At 44.6% G+C, this 14,767-nt stretch overlaps 1 protein-coding gene and 1 long non-coding RNA gene across 4 annotated transcripts; one reads left to right on the top strand and one right to left on the bottom strand.

Annotated features, from left to right (window-relative positions):
- Positions 1 to 4,324: 4,324 nt before the first annotated feature.
- Positions 4,325 to 5,883, bottom strand: LOC133242387 (uncharacterized). Of its 2 annotated transcripts, none has more exons than XR_009734854.1 (2): positions 5,120 to 5,883; positions 4,325 to 4,613 (listed from the first exon to the last, which is right to left on the bottom strand). It is a non-coding gene; the product is annotated as an uncharacterized LOC133242387 (long non-coding RNA). The 2 variants fall into 2 exon arrangements; XR_009734855.1 differs by having other exon boundaries at positions 5,114 to 5,883.
- Positions 5,884 to 9,617: 3,734 nt separating this feature from the next.
- On the top strand, positions 9,618 to 14,133 carry ARMCX2 (armadillo repeat containing X-linked 2). 2 transcript variants are annotated; one of them, XM_061409181.1, is made up of 4 exons: positions 9,618 to 9,765; positions 10,181 to 10,416; positions 11,344 to 11,422; positions 11,775 to 14,133. In XM_061409181.1, exon 4 carries the CDS (start codon positions 11,892 to 11,894, stop codon positions 13,719 to 13,721), a length of 1,830 nt encoding a protein of 609 aa, XP_061265165.1. In that variant the 5' UTR covers positions 9,618 to 9,765; positions 10,181 to 10,416; positions 11,344 to 11,422; positions 11,775 to 11,891; the 3' UTR covers positions 13,722 to 14,133. The 2 variants fall into 2 exon arrangements, with proteins under 2 accessions (XP_061265165.1, XP_061265164.1); XM_061409180.1 differs by lacking the exon at positions 10,181 to 10,416.
- The last annotated feature ends 634 nt before the right edge of the window (positions 14,134 to 14,767 follow it).

Here is a 14,767-nt window from a genome sequence, read left to right on the forward strand (position 1 = left end):
ATTCTTGCTCCAGGACAATCTGGAACCTTCCATCCTAGGAATTTTATGCCAGGCATCAGGACGAAGAAAGAGTGCCTGAGAAGCATATAGTATTCATGAATTACAAGAAACTTTTACTTTCCAGATGAAGAGAAAGCCACAGGACTAGTTTGAGTTTGATGAGGTAGTTTTGAGCGTTGATTCTGAGAGCCCAAGGCAAGGGTTCCCTTTCCTAAGATGCCATCTCATCTACTACAACACATGACACAAGAACTTCTTATATTCCAGCTGATTAGGTTGGAGTTCCAGCATCTCTCTTGATGACATTTTGATTAGATGGTCAACCAGTAAACCAGTTCTATATTCACTGTTTAAAATAACTACAATAGGTAAAACGTTTTTCTGAATTGCAGATCCCTGGTGGCCCTAGATAGAGATAATAGAAATACTATTCTCCATTTAGTAGTCAGGACTGTCATGATTACCAAACAGTTCACAAGACTGGTAAGTACAGCCTGCTTTTCTATGTATATGTATTTGCATTTCAAAGGAATCCACAGTTTCAAAATTCCCTTCTAAAAACATTCGCTTCAGTGGGGGAAATGGAATTAAGTCTGGAACAGTTGAGACTTGCAATAGCAAATTTATGTTTGCTGCAGGAATTTCAATAATAAAGGTTTTATTGGAGCTTTAAGTGTATAGGTATAAAATAGGCTTCCTGATGACAAATTCAGGGTTTGATTACATGGAACATTTGTTCAGGAGTAACAGCTTTTCTTTTCCTTATCACCAACAGCTACAGCTGAAACTCCAGTACTTTGGCCACCTCATTCAAAGAGTTGACTCACTGGAAAAGACTCTGATGCTGGGAGAGATTGGGGGCAGGAGGAGAAAGGGATGGCAGAGGATGAGATGGCTGGATGGCATCACCGACTAAACGGATGTCAGTCTGAGTGAACTCCAGGAGTTGGTGATGGACAGGGAGGCCTGGCGTGCTGCAATTCATGGGGTCGCAGAGAGTCGGACACGACTGAGCGACTGAACTGAACTGAACTGAACTGAACGGCTTTTCTTTTCCTTATCACCGACATCTCTATCATTAGAACAAACCTTCTTACACAGTCTTATCAATTTGTATCACTTTTATCACCCACTGGTAGGATAAACAGTATTTAAAGTTGGTATGTTCTTTAAAAAATATAAGTGATAGTGGCTCTTGATTTTGATGGCATTAATACCAGCCACTCTTTATATAATGTAAATTTGGTTTTCCTAATTAATCAAAGACCTTATATCTGATTTGAATTACGAAAACATGGTTATAAGAGAAATACACACACTGTATAAAAATAGGCCATTAGCTGGGACTTGGAAATCTTTGTCATGGAGACATTTTTAACAGATTCTTACATAATATCCTATAATGTGTTGTAATATTTAATTATCTCACAACATTAAAAGATATAACTTTTAATTATAAGTGAAACTGGTTAGGAATAGGAGAAGGAAGTAAATTAAATTATAATAAAATTTCTTAATATCTAACTATTTTAATAAGATATATGTTTTTAAAATGAGAAAGAACTTATCCATTGACCTATCAGTACCTGTAGGGTCTTGGTTAACTTATTCTCTCTTGATCTCATCTGTTAAGTTGAGCAAGATAACTGATGATTTGAAGAGATAGGAATTTCCCCCTAGTCAAGAACATTCACCTGTTCTGGGGAAGGGTTAGTGAATGTGAAGAAATGAGGGACTCCTGAACAAGGAGATACCTGTGCCCTGCCCCAAGAGTGCTTCAGAGATGTGGCAAGCCTCAGATAGGACAGCCATGATGAGATGCTCAACAACTCCAGTTTTGATAAAGAATTCTGTTCCTCTGGCATACAGCAGAGGCGCTAGAATTTTCAAACCTGAAATGGGTTTGCAATTTGGAACAATGTATATCTTATCAGACTGTGTAAATAGGCCTGCCTTTCTGATACTCTGGCTCCCAAATTTTGACATTTGAAATGTAAGGGAACCATGAAAAAAAATGAGGAGGCTTCTTTTTCACATTAGCAAGATGAGGGCTCAAATTTTAAATTCCTCCAAGGACCCTTCTATCTCCAAGAGCCCAGGGCCACCACATAAATATTAAATTAATGGGCAGCCCATTTGTCAGGCTAACAAGGTCTCTTTGCCTTTACATCCTCCCGCCTCTGCTTGGGTCTAAGTGAATAACACCTGCCCTTCCTCTAGCACCTTCTCCACTAGTTTCAAGAATTTGGAAGAGAGTTGTATGGCAGTCAATTTAACACTTGCCAAGGCCTGTTCTAATTGGACTAGAGCCATACATCTGTATCTAAACATCTCTCAACCTTTGTACTAGCCTCCAATCTCATAGGCAGAACATATTTTTGCAAGGTGCTAAACTGCGTGCTACACATTAGCCCTCCAAAATCCATATATTGAAGGAGGAGAGCTGATTCTTACTTAGGCTGTAGAGAGAAAATTAGCCTCTGAGAGAAAATGTTTCTGAGACAACTACTAGGAGACTGGAGAAGAAGCAGCACTCTCCTCTTTTTGTTTTGTTTATGGAGAAGCTGGGCATTTCCTGATAGACCGCACCCATGAAATAACTCTGCAGCTAGTAATGCTGAAGTTAAGGCTTCCTGATGGGAAGTTCACATGGATAGGAAACACGTTTTCATTCCAAGAATGCAGACTGGCTAGTTATAGTTGAGGGGGTTGTTGTTGGTGGTGGTGGTGGTGGTTTAGTCGTTAAGTCATGTCCAATGACTCTTTGGACCCCATGGACTGTAGCCTACCAGGCTCCCCTGTTCACAGGATTTCCCAGGCAAGAATATTGGAGTGAGTTGCCATTTCCTCCTCCAGAGGATCTTCCCGACCCAGGGATCGAACTCGGGTCTCCTGCATTGCAGGTAGGTTCTTTACCATCTGAGCCACTGGGGAAGAAGGCACTATTGATGCCCTGCCCAGATTCCACTTCCTGGGCTAGTTACAGCCACCCCACTCAGTTGCTATGAGCATTGGTTGCTAAAAATTCATAGCCACGCCCTTGTCAGAGGATATCTTGGAAGCTAAAACCCCTTTCCTCTCATACCAACTCACCCATTGGTGGATGGATAAAAGGCTTTCAGTTGGTGGATAGAAACTTGGCTCCTTTGTCTCAAGATGGATCAGTTCTGTGATGCTCTTCACATCCCAGAGCTGCCCTGGACTCAAGCTGAAGCTACATTTCAGCTGAACAGTTATGCCTAGTTTCTTCCCCTGTCCTGCGCCCCTCATCTCCATACATGTTTCATCTGAGAACACTCTGTCAATAAACCACTTTCAGAAGAAGCCCCATGTCAGGCTCTGCTTCTAGAGAACCTCACTTAAGCTTTTAATTTGTTTCATTTCCATGGCTGTCTGTGTTCCCTGCTCTCCCTTTCTCAGTCCAGCCAATTCTGTTACTTCCTTGCCTCAGAGAAAGTTTGTGGCAGGATTTCCCAGATATTATTTCCTCCAAACCCCAAATTCATTGTGAAAAATGAAGCTCAGGGAGTGAAGGATTTCCCTCATACTAAAAAGAAATCCCTTCTCCCACTCAGTGGAAAACGGGAGAGATCTCAGAGTCCCTTGAATAGATGAGACCACTAGCCTGCTTCCTGACAGCCCAAAGAAAAGAGGAGGAAATTAAAGCTGCTGGCCTTAATGATACTCCTACCCAAGGCTGTCAGTCTCACCAAATTCCTATGCCCTCTATGCCAAGCATGGCACCAAAGCTACCTAATTGGTCCTTCTGGAAACAAGAATGATGGATATCACAGCTATAACTAGTATGGAAAGACATCCCTGCGAAAGTCTATGTAGACTTTCTCTATGTGTGTGTGCATGCTCAGCCGCTCAGTCACATTCCATGCTTTGTGACCTCACGAACTTGTAGCCCTCCAGGCTCCTCTGTCCATGGAATTTTCCAAGCAAGAATACTGTAGTGGGTTACCATTTTCTCCTCCAGGGGATCTTACCAACCCAGGGATCGAACCTGAGTCTTCTCCGTCTCCTGCATTGGCAGGCGGATACTTTATCACTGATCCTCCACGGTTATTTTGTAGAAAATTAAGATATCTAATATTTCTTTCCTATCTGAAAGGCCAGCAAAGGGAGAAGATTATGATGTTATTATGAAACAATCTGTTAAAAGACTGTTTATGAAGCATATTCATTAACTGATGAAAGGCATACCCTACAAAGTAACCTGAAAAAAAATAATTCCAGGATATCATACACAGTATAGTTTCAATAATGTTAAACACACACATCCACATTCTTACACAGACAGAAAGACAAGGAATAGCAATTATTGGTGACTTATTTTTATTTTCTTCCTTACAGTTTTCTGTATTTTCTAAACTTTTTGTAGGCAGGATTAATGTCTTTCGAATCAGCAGGTCTCTTCTTATTCTGCTCTCCCAACGTCAGTCGGTATATGTAGTACCAGGAGCCAGCCCCGACCACCAGGCCTGTTGCCATCAAGCCCAAATTCTGAGCACGGCCCATGCTGCAGCCGAATGAAGCTCTCAGGGGACTCTCGTAGGCTGTCGAGAGCCGCCTGGACGCAGGAGTCTGAAACCGCAATCTAGCTGGATCTAGGGGGCAGGGGTGTTGGGGGCGGAGAGGGAAGAAGAAAATGAGGCGTTAAGAGGCTTTTTCTTTTGCATCATCAACCCACTGATAGATGGACCAGCAGACAGGGACAGACCAAAACGAGAACCAGACAGAAACAGATAGGAGACAATGGGGACTCAGTGCTGCAATGAATACAGTGAACGCACCAACAGCTAAATGTGGGCTCAAACCCGGAACTTTTCCTGTCAGTCCAGGTAGTCAGGCCTGTCTCTCACCTCACACCGCACCCCCCCATGGCTCCACTCCCCGACAGCCTCCTCCTCCCTTCCCCTCTGCCCGCGGGAGTCCCCCACGCCAACATTTTCAGCTGTCTTTTACAAGGCAGAACACAAAAAGGAGCTGGGTTCGTGTGACTCTGACGGGGTGGGGGGGGGGGGATGGTCGGGGAGACTGAGAAGCCCCTCCAAACTCGAAAATCTACCCTCCACCCTCATTTCAAGAGTCTCCAATCAATACCCACCCTCACCGTGAGCGGCGGGAATCAGGACGGGTTTCCTCTTGTCCTTCCCTGACCACAGTCACACCACCTCCAACGAAATCGGGAGTCGGTTACCTGAGTAAGAACCGCTATCTGGACCGACTTCAGTACACAGGCTCCTAGTCACGTGAAGCTACGTCACGGGTGAGTTCAGGGTCCCAAATTTCCCCTCCTATTATTAGCCAAGCAGAGGGTGACCCGCCCCCTTCCAGCCCCCTTCTCCTGTCCCCCCAGCACCACACAGGACGCTGTCCCTCTTTTTAGTCATTGCACATCCAACAAACGTGTTGTCTTTGATTATTAGAAGAGGCAATATTTTCTCCTGGGCTGCTGGCCAATTCTACTGCTTCTCTGGGGAATGGTCCTGTCCTTTTCCCTGCTCCCTCCACCCTTTTTCTTTGGAATCACTAATGTTCACCTCTGCAGTCCTGAAAATACCTGGAAATAGGCATGGGGGAAGGGGTGGCAGGAAAGGAAGCAGAGAGTAGGAATGGATTTTGTTATTTTCTTGTTAGCACTATTCTGTTTCTTTTTTTATAATGCAAATTTTATTGTGGCAAAATAATGATAAAACTACTTTCACATGCGAAGAAAAAGATTATTTTTTTGTAAAGGCATGTCTCATAAACAATCATTCTCACTATAATGAGTTCCATATGTGCCACTCAAAGCTCTCTTAATATCTTCTACATCTAGTCACATGATAAGACCCTGATTTAGCTAATTATTTACTTGAGAGTTTACAAATCTGCTAATATAGCATAACCAACTGGCTTTATTTCTGGACTGCACAGAGAGTCACTGCAAGTGAAATGTTGGAAAGCCATTCCTTTATGTATTCATTTATTCAACATATTTACTGAGACCTCCTACATACCATGCATTGTTTTACATTCTGTGGTTACAAGGGTGAATAAAACAGAGCTAAATCTCTAAATCATGTGGCCCTTACATTGTAATGAGAGAGACAATAAAAAAGCAAATAAACTATATATATATATATAATATACTATCAGTGATACATACTAAAAAAAAAAAAATTAAAAGCAGGAAAAGGAGATATGAAAAGTTGAGACAGGTTAAACTTTCAGATAACTTTTCAGAGTGACCAGAGATGGCATCACTAGAAAGGTGACCTTTGAGTACAGACCTGAAGTCAGTGAAGGATCTAAGTGTGGTAACATCTGGGGGAAGAATATGCCAGGCATGAGGACAAGCAGATGCAAAGCCTCTGTGGAAGTAACAAGCCCAGTATGTTCCAGGAACATCAATGAGGCTGGAATCACTGAGTGAGAGAGAGCAGTAAAAGATGAAGCAGAAAGGTAATAAGGTTAAGAGAATAGGCCCTTGTCAGTTGTAGTGAAGACATCTGCATTTACTCTAAACCAGGGAAGGTGGGTTGGGAGTTTGAATTTGGGGGAGGTAGTGAGAATAAACTACAGGGAGACTAGAGTGACAGGGAGACTGGTTCATCTACATCTTTCATTGCAACAGCAAGCTGAAGAAGAAAAAAAAACATACAATTAAACCATTTGATAAACTGATTCAGGCAGTCCTAAATTTTTATATATATATATATATATATATATATATATATATATAAAGGAATAGTGGAAACTTGGCTTATGTAGTAAAGAATTATATATTTATAATTTAATGAATTATTATTGGTTAAATTAGATTAAGTTAAATTAAATTAATGAAAAGAAAATGGGCTTCCCAGGTGGTGCTAGTGGTCAAGAATCCACCTGCCAATGTAGGAGACACAAGAGATGCGGGTTCAGTCCTTGGGTAGGGAAGATCCCCTGGAGTAGAAAGTGGCAACCCACTCCAGTATTCTTGCCTGGAAAATTGCATGGACAGAGGAGCCTGGTGGGCTACATTGCATGGGGTCACAAAGAGTGACTGAGCAACTGAGCACATAAAATAGTCTTAGTCTGATGAAAACTATATCAGAGGCTATTCTGACCTAGCAGATTCCTCCATCTTTGTGGGCTACCAAGACCACAGAACTTGTGAGGTAACCTCTACTCACTGATATTATTTCCTTCTACTACTTTTTGTGAAGTACTGATAAACACAAGTAAAAATAACCTTGAAAAACAGATAAAATGTATCAGAAACAGCAAAAGTTACACTAAAAGATGAAACACAAGAGGTATTCCCATATTCTTCAAGAACAAGATCAGAAGGTTCTCAAGTACCACCATTACTCAACATAGTTCTGGTCCTTATAACACATGCAGCAAAGAAAAAGGGAAAAGTTATACGTATTAGAAAGGAAGAAATGTAAAAAAAATAATTTGAAGATGGTTATGTATACATACCTGGAAAAACCAAAAGCATCACCAGAAAACCATTGGAATCAATCATACAGAACACAGAAACTGGCAGATACAAAATAACTATATAATAGAACATTTTCCTTAAGCAGAAAATCACCTTTAAGAAATTATAATTGGAGAAAGGAATAGCATTTCTGCAACATAAATTTCTAATACCTAGGAAAAATCTATTAATAGGAATTACTTAGCTGAAGAAACTTACAATATTTGATTAACAAACAAAAATAGATCTGAGCAAAATGGAGACATATTTTCCTGGAGGGGAAGTCTCAATGTTAAGATGCTAATATTCCTCAAATTAATCTGCAGATTTATTGCAATTACAATACAAATTCCAAATGCTTATTGTTTATTCTTGTTCAATTCAGAAGTTGATTAGTAACCACAAATGCACTTACTAATATGTGCATAAAAAGAAAGCTGGAAATCTTTAGCAGCAACTAACAATGGAAAAGAGATCATGGAGCTCATTCCTGAATGCTATACATTTCCTTATTGTTTTGAGTATTTGTAAACACTAATTTATGCATACACTGGGGCTTCCCAGGTGGCGTTAGTGGTAAAGAACCCGGCTGCCAATGCAGGAGACATAAGAGACTGTGGATTCAATCCCTGGGTCAGGGAGATCCCCTGGATGCCCCGAGGTAAGGTGGCCAGAGGTGAGAGGCAAGCAGGCTGCACCTCTCAGGTCAGGTGGTAGCAGCAGACAGCATAAGGAACAAGGTTAACTGGGCCACCATGAATCAGGGCAGAGCAGGGCAGGCAGGCCTGGGTGCTTTCCCCAGCAACCTTCATGGAAACCCTCTGCTGCAGGGGTAGGTGGGAACAGCAATGCTTTCTGTGAATCCCTAAGTTACCGCTGTGAGGGAGGGAGGGAGGAAGCCAAAGGCACTTACTCAAGTTGGTCATCTGAGTAAATATTATATTTACCACCCTACTCACCTGTCCATATATACTGTTGGCTTTTGAGATGAGCAACAGAGTCAGGGGCCAGAGGATGAGAGGCGCTGGAATATAGGAGAGGTAGGAGGGCAAGTGCCTTCCTCCCTCCCCTCTTGACAGGACTGGAAGGATTTGACCATATCTGCATCCCTCATATCCATCATTTTCTTCATACAAGAGCTATTCTTTTTGCGCAGAGCTGAATCACAAAACTGGAACCTGATCCAGGGACAGGTGATCAAAACTGTCATGGCTGCAGCCATCAAATTGCAAGAGGTTCACACAGCAGGCAGCAACAGTTTGGGACCATGAAATAAATGTGCTTCTCTAACAGAACAAGACAGGATCATTTATTTATCCAACTTAAAAGCTGTCCCAGAAGGAGAAAAAGTAGGATATTATTTGTCCAAAATAAATAAGATCAGACAACTGAACATCTCTCCATAGATTAATTTACAGATGGTATGGAAACACACTTGTTGAGAAAAATTCCATTTTTAGATATGCAAATACCTTACCATGCTTTGAAAACTATTTTCTATGCAGCCAATAGAATTTTCTATGTGGTAAATATTAACCAAAATTAATGGTGCCTTTCAATATTAGTGGGAGATCTTTTTTTCTAGAACATGTCTACTCTTTTTTTGTTGTTGCTGCTGCTTCTCACACTGAACTCTTGTTTTCTTATATTTTCTTACTATAATAATAAAGGGTGGTAACGACTTAAAAAAAAAAAAAAAACAGAGAAGTATTACAGAAGTAAAGACCGCACTACCATTCCCTGTCTCCTTTCTGACACTCTGCCGCTTACCTATACTGGAGCAGGGGTCCGACTGTGGGCAGTAGTGCATGGGGGACTGGGGGCGGAGCGAGGGGAGAGTGTTTAGCTGCTCAAGAAAGGATGTTTAGCTGCTCAAGAAAGGATGAGAGAATTCCCCGACAAAAAAATAAAAAATTGTCAATAGCTCTCCAAGAAGATTCCATTCCCTCTCCGGTAACCAGAGAAAGGCAAAATTCTAACACAGGGAGAACAGGCTACTTGTGGCTTCTGGACTATAAAGACCAAAAGAAAAAAGAAAAAGAGTGACAGGACCTGATGGGGTAGGGTGAGGTGCTAGTGGGGGTAAAGGAGGGGGCTCTTGCTCTTGGTGGGAGTGGAAATTGGGGCCCCAAGCTCACTGGCGATGCAACCCTCACGTGACCAGGAGCTGACGTTAGCAAAGATACTTAAAGCTCTGACCGCCGTCCTCCGTTCTCCTCTGGGTACCAACTCTGTTGCGCTGTGCACTGCCGTGCGTTTAACCCAGGCGCGGAGGAGGAGGAGAAAATCCCCCCAGATCCGGGCAGGTGGGTGTGAGGGTGGCCATGACCCGGCACCCCTGAATAGGGGGTAGCACAGAGATGCGGGAGTCTGAGGCCGCGGGTATCTCCACCTCGCCCGCCCCTGGCCGACTCTCCAGAACCCCGCGCTTAGTCGCAGCTCATTTTGGTGGGCGGCGGGGAGCGGGGGAGGGGGGGACATAAAGACGCAGACATACTTGCAGAGAATCGCTCACTTCCTCTATCAGCCAGTGTTTTTCTGGTTTTGTTTCTGACACTCAGGCCCCGCACCCCACATCCCATCCAGTTTTGAGAGGAGGAGGGAAGAGAAATAAACGTGGCAGCGCATATAAGGCCAGTGGGGAGGTTGGGGAAAGGGTGATCCGAGGGGCACGCAATTAGTAAACAAGCCGGCTTATTCACTCCCACTCTCACTTTTCAGATACCTCCTTCGACCACTGCCCCCACACCCTCTTCCCCGGCCGGCCCCCAGTCCTTTGGGGTGCTAGGAAATGGGTGTGACAGCATTTGTAGGGGAGATGGCGGGTTGGCTCTGGGCTTTACAGGAAGGAAGACCCTGAGAGAAACCGCCGTGCTAAGTCCTAGGCTGCTTTCCAGACATCACTGGCCCATACAGCCCTTCACCTCTGTTTTTTCAGTCCTGAGAAAGGAGTTTGGGTACGCTGGCGGGAGAAATGGCGGTTAACGGGGGTTTGCGATGGGGGGTGGGAGGCGGAGCCCAGAGCAGAGAAACTGTGGAGAATCACGACCCTCAAACCGAAAGGGCAAACACTGGGGCCCGGTTGCTGGCTGATGCCAGGCCTGGAGGCTGGAGCGTGAAGGACGGGTGGTCATACGAGGGAGACGCTAGATTGTTTGGCCATAACCCCTAATCCAGCGACCCAACCAGCCCCCGCAGCACCCTCGCCCCGCCCCCTCCTGTTTCGGTGCAGGAGAAGGGGTGTGGCCGTCTGGGAGAAATGGCGGACGGGGGCGGGGCGAAGGGAAGGAGGGGTTGAGTGCCTGGGGAGTCTGCGCGGGGGCGGGTTTTAGGGTTGCGGGGAGGGATGAGAAGAGTTGAGGGAATTGAGAGGTGGATGCCCTTTGTCATTCTGGTTTGTGAATGCTAAAAAGCAACTGGGGACTCCTGTCTTGAGTCAGTTCCATCCTCCGGGCTCTCAGTCTCCAACGTTTTGCTGTCTGTATTTCTGCTTTTCAGTCTGTCTTTAGGATGAAGCTGTAACTGAACTGAAGGAAAGAGAAACAGCCCTGAATCATTGGAGATCAGTGTGAGGGGGGCTGGGAACTGTCTGGGAACCCCTTGTATGGATGTGGCAGAAACCAGAGCAGAAATTGGGGCCAGAGGTTTCTCTTCCCTCATCTTCTCCCTCTTTACAAAAAACACTTGCCCTGGACATGTCCTTTTAGGTGAAGCCAAAGGGGTGTGGCATTTGCTTTCTTAAATCAGGGTTTGAGGAGGAAGAGATATGGTAGGAAAGAGGAGCCCTGGGAGGGAGAAACTTACTCACAGGGGTTCATATCAAGAGAAGAAGAGAATCCTTTTACAAAGGTGCCCCAAACCCCCTTTCTGGGATCTTTCCACAGGTTTCTCTGCCTTTTGGGCCCTGCACAACTGTTAGCCTGGTGGAAAAGTGCAAATTGCTCCTGCTCTCCCAGCAGATTGGTAAGTGTATGGGGTCACCTAGGAATCTTTGGGGTGTGGGTGAGGGAATCAGAGAAGAATCTAGGGTTCCTTCTGGCTCTCTACCAACTTTCCTGAAGTCTATTTGGCCTCTCATCCCCCATTTAGGTGCTGGGAAATTAGGTGTGTTGATACTGGGCAGGGTGGGCTAGGGATAAAGATGTAGAAAACGTTGGACAACCAGGGACCTGAAGCAGCACACAGAGGCCTGGACACCTATATCTGGGTACTAGCCCACCCACCAAGCATTATGTCCCCAGACTCTTCTGTAAGTAGGCCTGGTTAGGCGTGAAGTGTGCCAGCCCTAAGCCTCATTTTTATCCTTCACCCCTAGGTCCTGCTTTGCTTGCAGCCTCAGCAGAATTTTGAGCCTGAGCTGAAGCGCCTCACTTGGACGTGCACGCACCCCACTTGGGCACGTCTGGATCAGAGAATTAACTCCAGCTGCATCATGAGCCGTGTTCGGGATGCTGGCTGCGTAGCTGCTGGGATAGTCATCGGGGCCAGTGCCTGGTACTGTGTCTACAAATATGCCAGGGGAAGAAACCATATGATGAAGAAGAGACTGGCTAAACCCAAGACCAGGGCTGTGGCCGAGACTGGAGCCAGGGCTAGAGCTGGACTAAGGGCTGGATTCACAATTGACCTTGGGCCAGGATTCAGTCCTCCAACCCCAGTCCGCACTGGGGCAGAGGAAAGGGCTCAGGATGAATCCTCTGCTCTGGACACTGCTGGAGTTGAAGCAGTGGTCCCAGCTGCATCCAGTGCCGAGACCCAGAGTGGGGCAGGAAATAAGGGCCAGGAGACGGAAGGGGCTTGGGTGGGGCTTAAAGCTGAATCAGTAGCCACAGTGGCTTTTGCAGTGGCACCACCTCTCTGGGAGGCAAAGGCTCCCTCAGCTGCGAAGGCTCCCGCAATGGTTGGGGCTCCTAAATTAGCAGAAGCCCCTGGTGCAGCGGAGGCTCCCAGGGCGCCAGTGGTGCCTCATGTGGTGCCAGTTCCTACTGAGGCATCACAACCTACAGAGCCAGTGGAGGCTTCCATACCAGCAATGCCTACTGGGGCAGCAGCGACTGTAGGGGTAGCAGCGCCTTCTGGGACTGCAGAGGCTCCTGGGCCTTCAGGGTCCTCTAGAACAGCGGCAGCCACTAAGAAAGCAACCCCCGGGGCTCATACTGGGGCTATACCTAAGGCCGGGTCAGCTACTGGAGCTGTACCCAAAGGTGGAGCTAAGGGTGTAACCAGGTCCCGGACTGGAGGCAAGGGCAAAGGCAAAAAAAATAAGGTTGAAGTAGATGAACTGGGGCTGGGCTTCCGGCCTGGAGATGGGGCTGCAGCAGCCGCAGCAGCGTCTGCTAATGGGGGCCAGGCTTTCCTGGCAGAGGTTCCTGATTCTGAGGAAGGAGAGTCTGGATGGACAGACACAGAATCGGAATCAGACTCTGAGCCTGAGACCCAGCAGAAAGGGAAAGGGAAGAGACCTGTTCCCATGCAGAAGCGCCCCTTTCCTTACGAAATTGATGAGATTCTGGGTGTCCGAGATCTCAGGAAAGTCCTTGCTTTGCTTCAGAAGTCGGATGATCCTTTCATCCAACAGGTAGCTTTGCTCACTCTGAGCAATAATGCCAATTATTCATGCAACCAAGACACAATTCGCAAGTTGGGAGGCCTCCCAATTATTGCCAACATGATCAACAAAACCGACCCTCACATTAAGGAAAAAGCCTTAATGGCCATGAATAACCTGAGTGAGAATTATGAAAATCAGGGCCGGCTTCAGGTATACATGAATAAAGTGATGGATGACATCATGGCCTCTAACCTGAACTCAGCAGTACAGGTAGTTGGATTAAAATTTTTAACAAACATGACTATTACTAATGACTACCAGCACCTGCTTGTCAATTCTATTGCAAACTTTTTCCGTTTGTTATCTCAGGGAGGTGGAAAAATCAAGGTTGAGATTTTGAAAATACTTTCGAATTTTGCTGAAAATCCAGATATGTTAAAAAAACTACTCAGTACCCAAGTGCCATCATCATTTAGTTCCCTCTACAATTCTTATGTGGAATCAGAAATTCTTATTAATGCCCTGACTCTATTTGAGATCATCTATGACAATCTCAGGGCAGAAGTATTCAACTACAGAGAATTCAATAAAGGCTCCCTTTTTTACTTATGTACTGCATCTGGAGTGTGCGTTAAGAAAATTCGAGCCTTAGCAGATCACCATGACCTCTTGGTGAAAGTGAAAGTTATAAAACTAGTGGACAAATTCTGATTGTCTATGTGCTCTTGAAAACTTGAAGAAATGTCTGGTTTTGCAGTCTGGGAGCAATGAAAATTGAAAGTTACTGCTTTTTCACCCTCATATAGTAAAGGGATCCTTTCAGCTGCCAGTTTTGAATAATGTACCAATCAGAGTGATGTTATCTGCGACTATCTCCAGTTTTAAGCTGAACCATTTTATGAATACCAAATAAATAGTCCTCTTGTCCTGAAAACACATTTGTGACTTTAATCGTGCTGCTTGAATAGAAATATTTTTACTGATTCCTCTGTGTGAATTGATAGTGAACCTGTCCATCATGAATAGCCTATACTTCTATCATCTGTTTTGACTTGAATTTATTCACCAAAGACTTCATTTGTGTATCATTAATAAAATCGTATGTTTCAATCGATTAAAAGAATGGATTTCTTGCTTGAATATAAAATCTAGCTGGAATTTTTCATAATTTCTTTCGGATGTTTAAAACATCTCTTAAATTAGCATTGCTACTGCTAAGTCACTTCAGTCGTGTCCGACTCTGTGTGACCCTATAGACATCAGCCCATGAGGCTCTCCCGTCCCTGGGATTCTCCAGGCAAGAACACTGGAGTGGGTTGCCATTTCCTTCTCCAATGCAGGAAAGTGAAAAGTGAGAGTGAAGTCGCTCAGTCGTGTCCGACTCTTAGCGGCCCCATGGACTGCAGCCCACCAGGCTCCTCCGTCCATGGGATTTTCCAGGCAAGAGTACTGGAGTGGGTTGCCATTGCCTTCTCCAAAATTAGCATTAGGGGTATCAAATTTTTTTTAAGTTATGCCAAACACTACTTAGATGAACTAAATGCATTTTTTATCCAAACTTACTCATGTATAAAACAAACATTTTTCTTTAATGGACTCAATTATAAAAAAAATCTAGCTGGAGAGGTGAGGTACACAAATACAAAAAGATTACTAACAGTACTTGGGCATATGCTTATTGTCAAATATATGCTATCTGTTTAAACAAAGCAGAGGTTGCTAGGAAGCTTCAAGAAAGAAGGGCACACTTAAGGTGG

The sequence above is a fragment of the Bos javanicus genome, chromosome X, assembly GCF_032452875.1.
Source record: "Bos javanicus breed banteng chromosome X, ARS-OSU_banteng_1.0, whole genome shotgun sequence".
NCBI classification, from domain to species: Eukaryota; Metazoa; Chordata; class Mammalia; order Artiodactyla; family Bovidae; genus Bos; species Bos javanicus.

What these genes read in the sequence shown, in the direction of transcription:
- ARMCX2 (XM_061409181.1), top strand. Translation starts at nt 11,892, where the DNA reads ATGAGCCGTGTTCGGGATGCTGGCTGCGTAGCTGCTGGGATAGTCATC.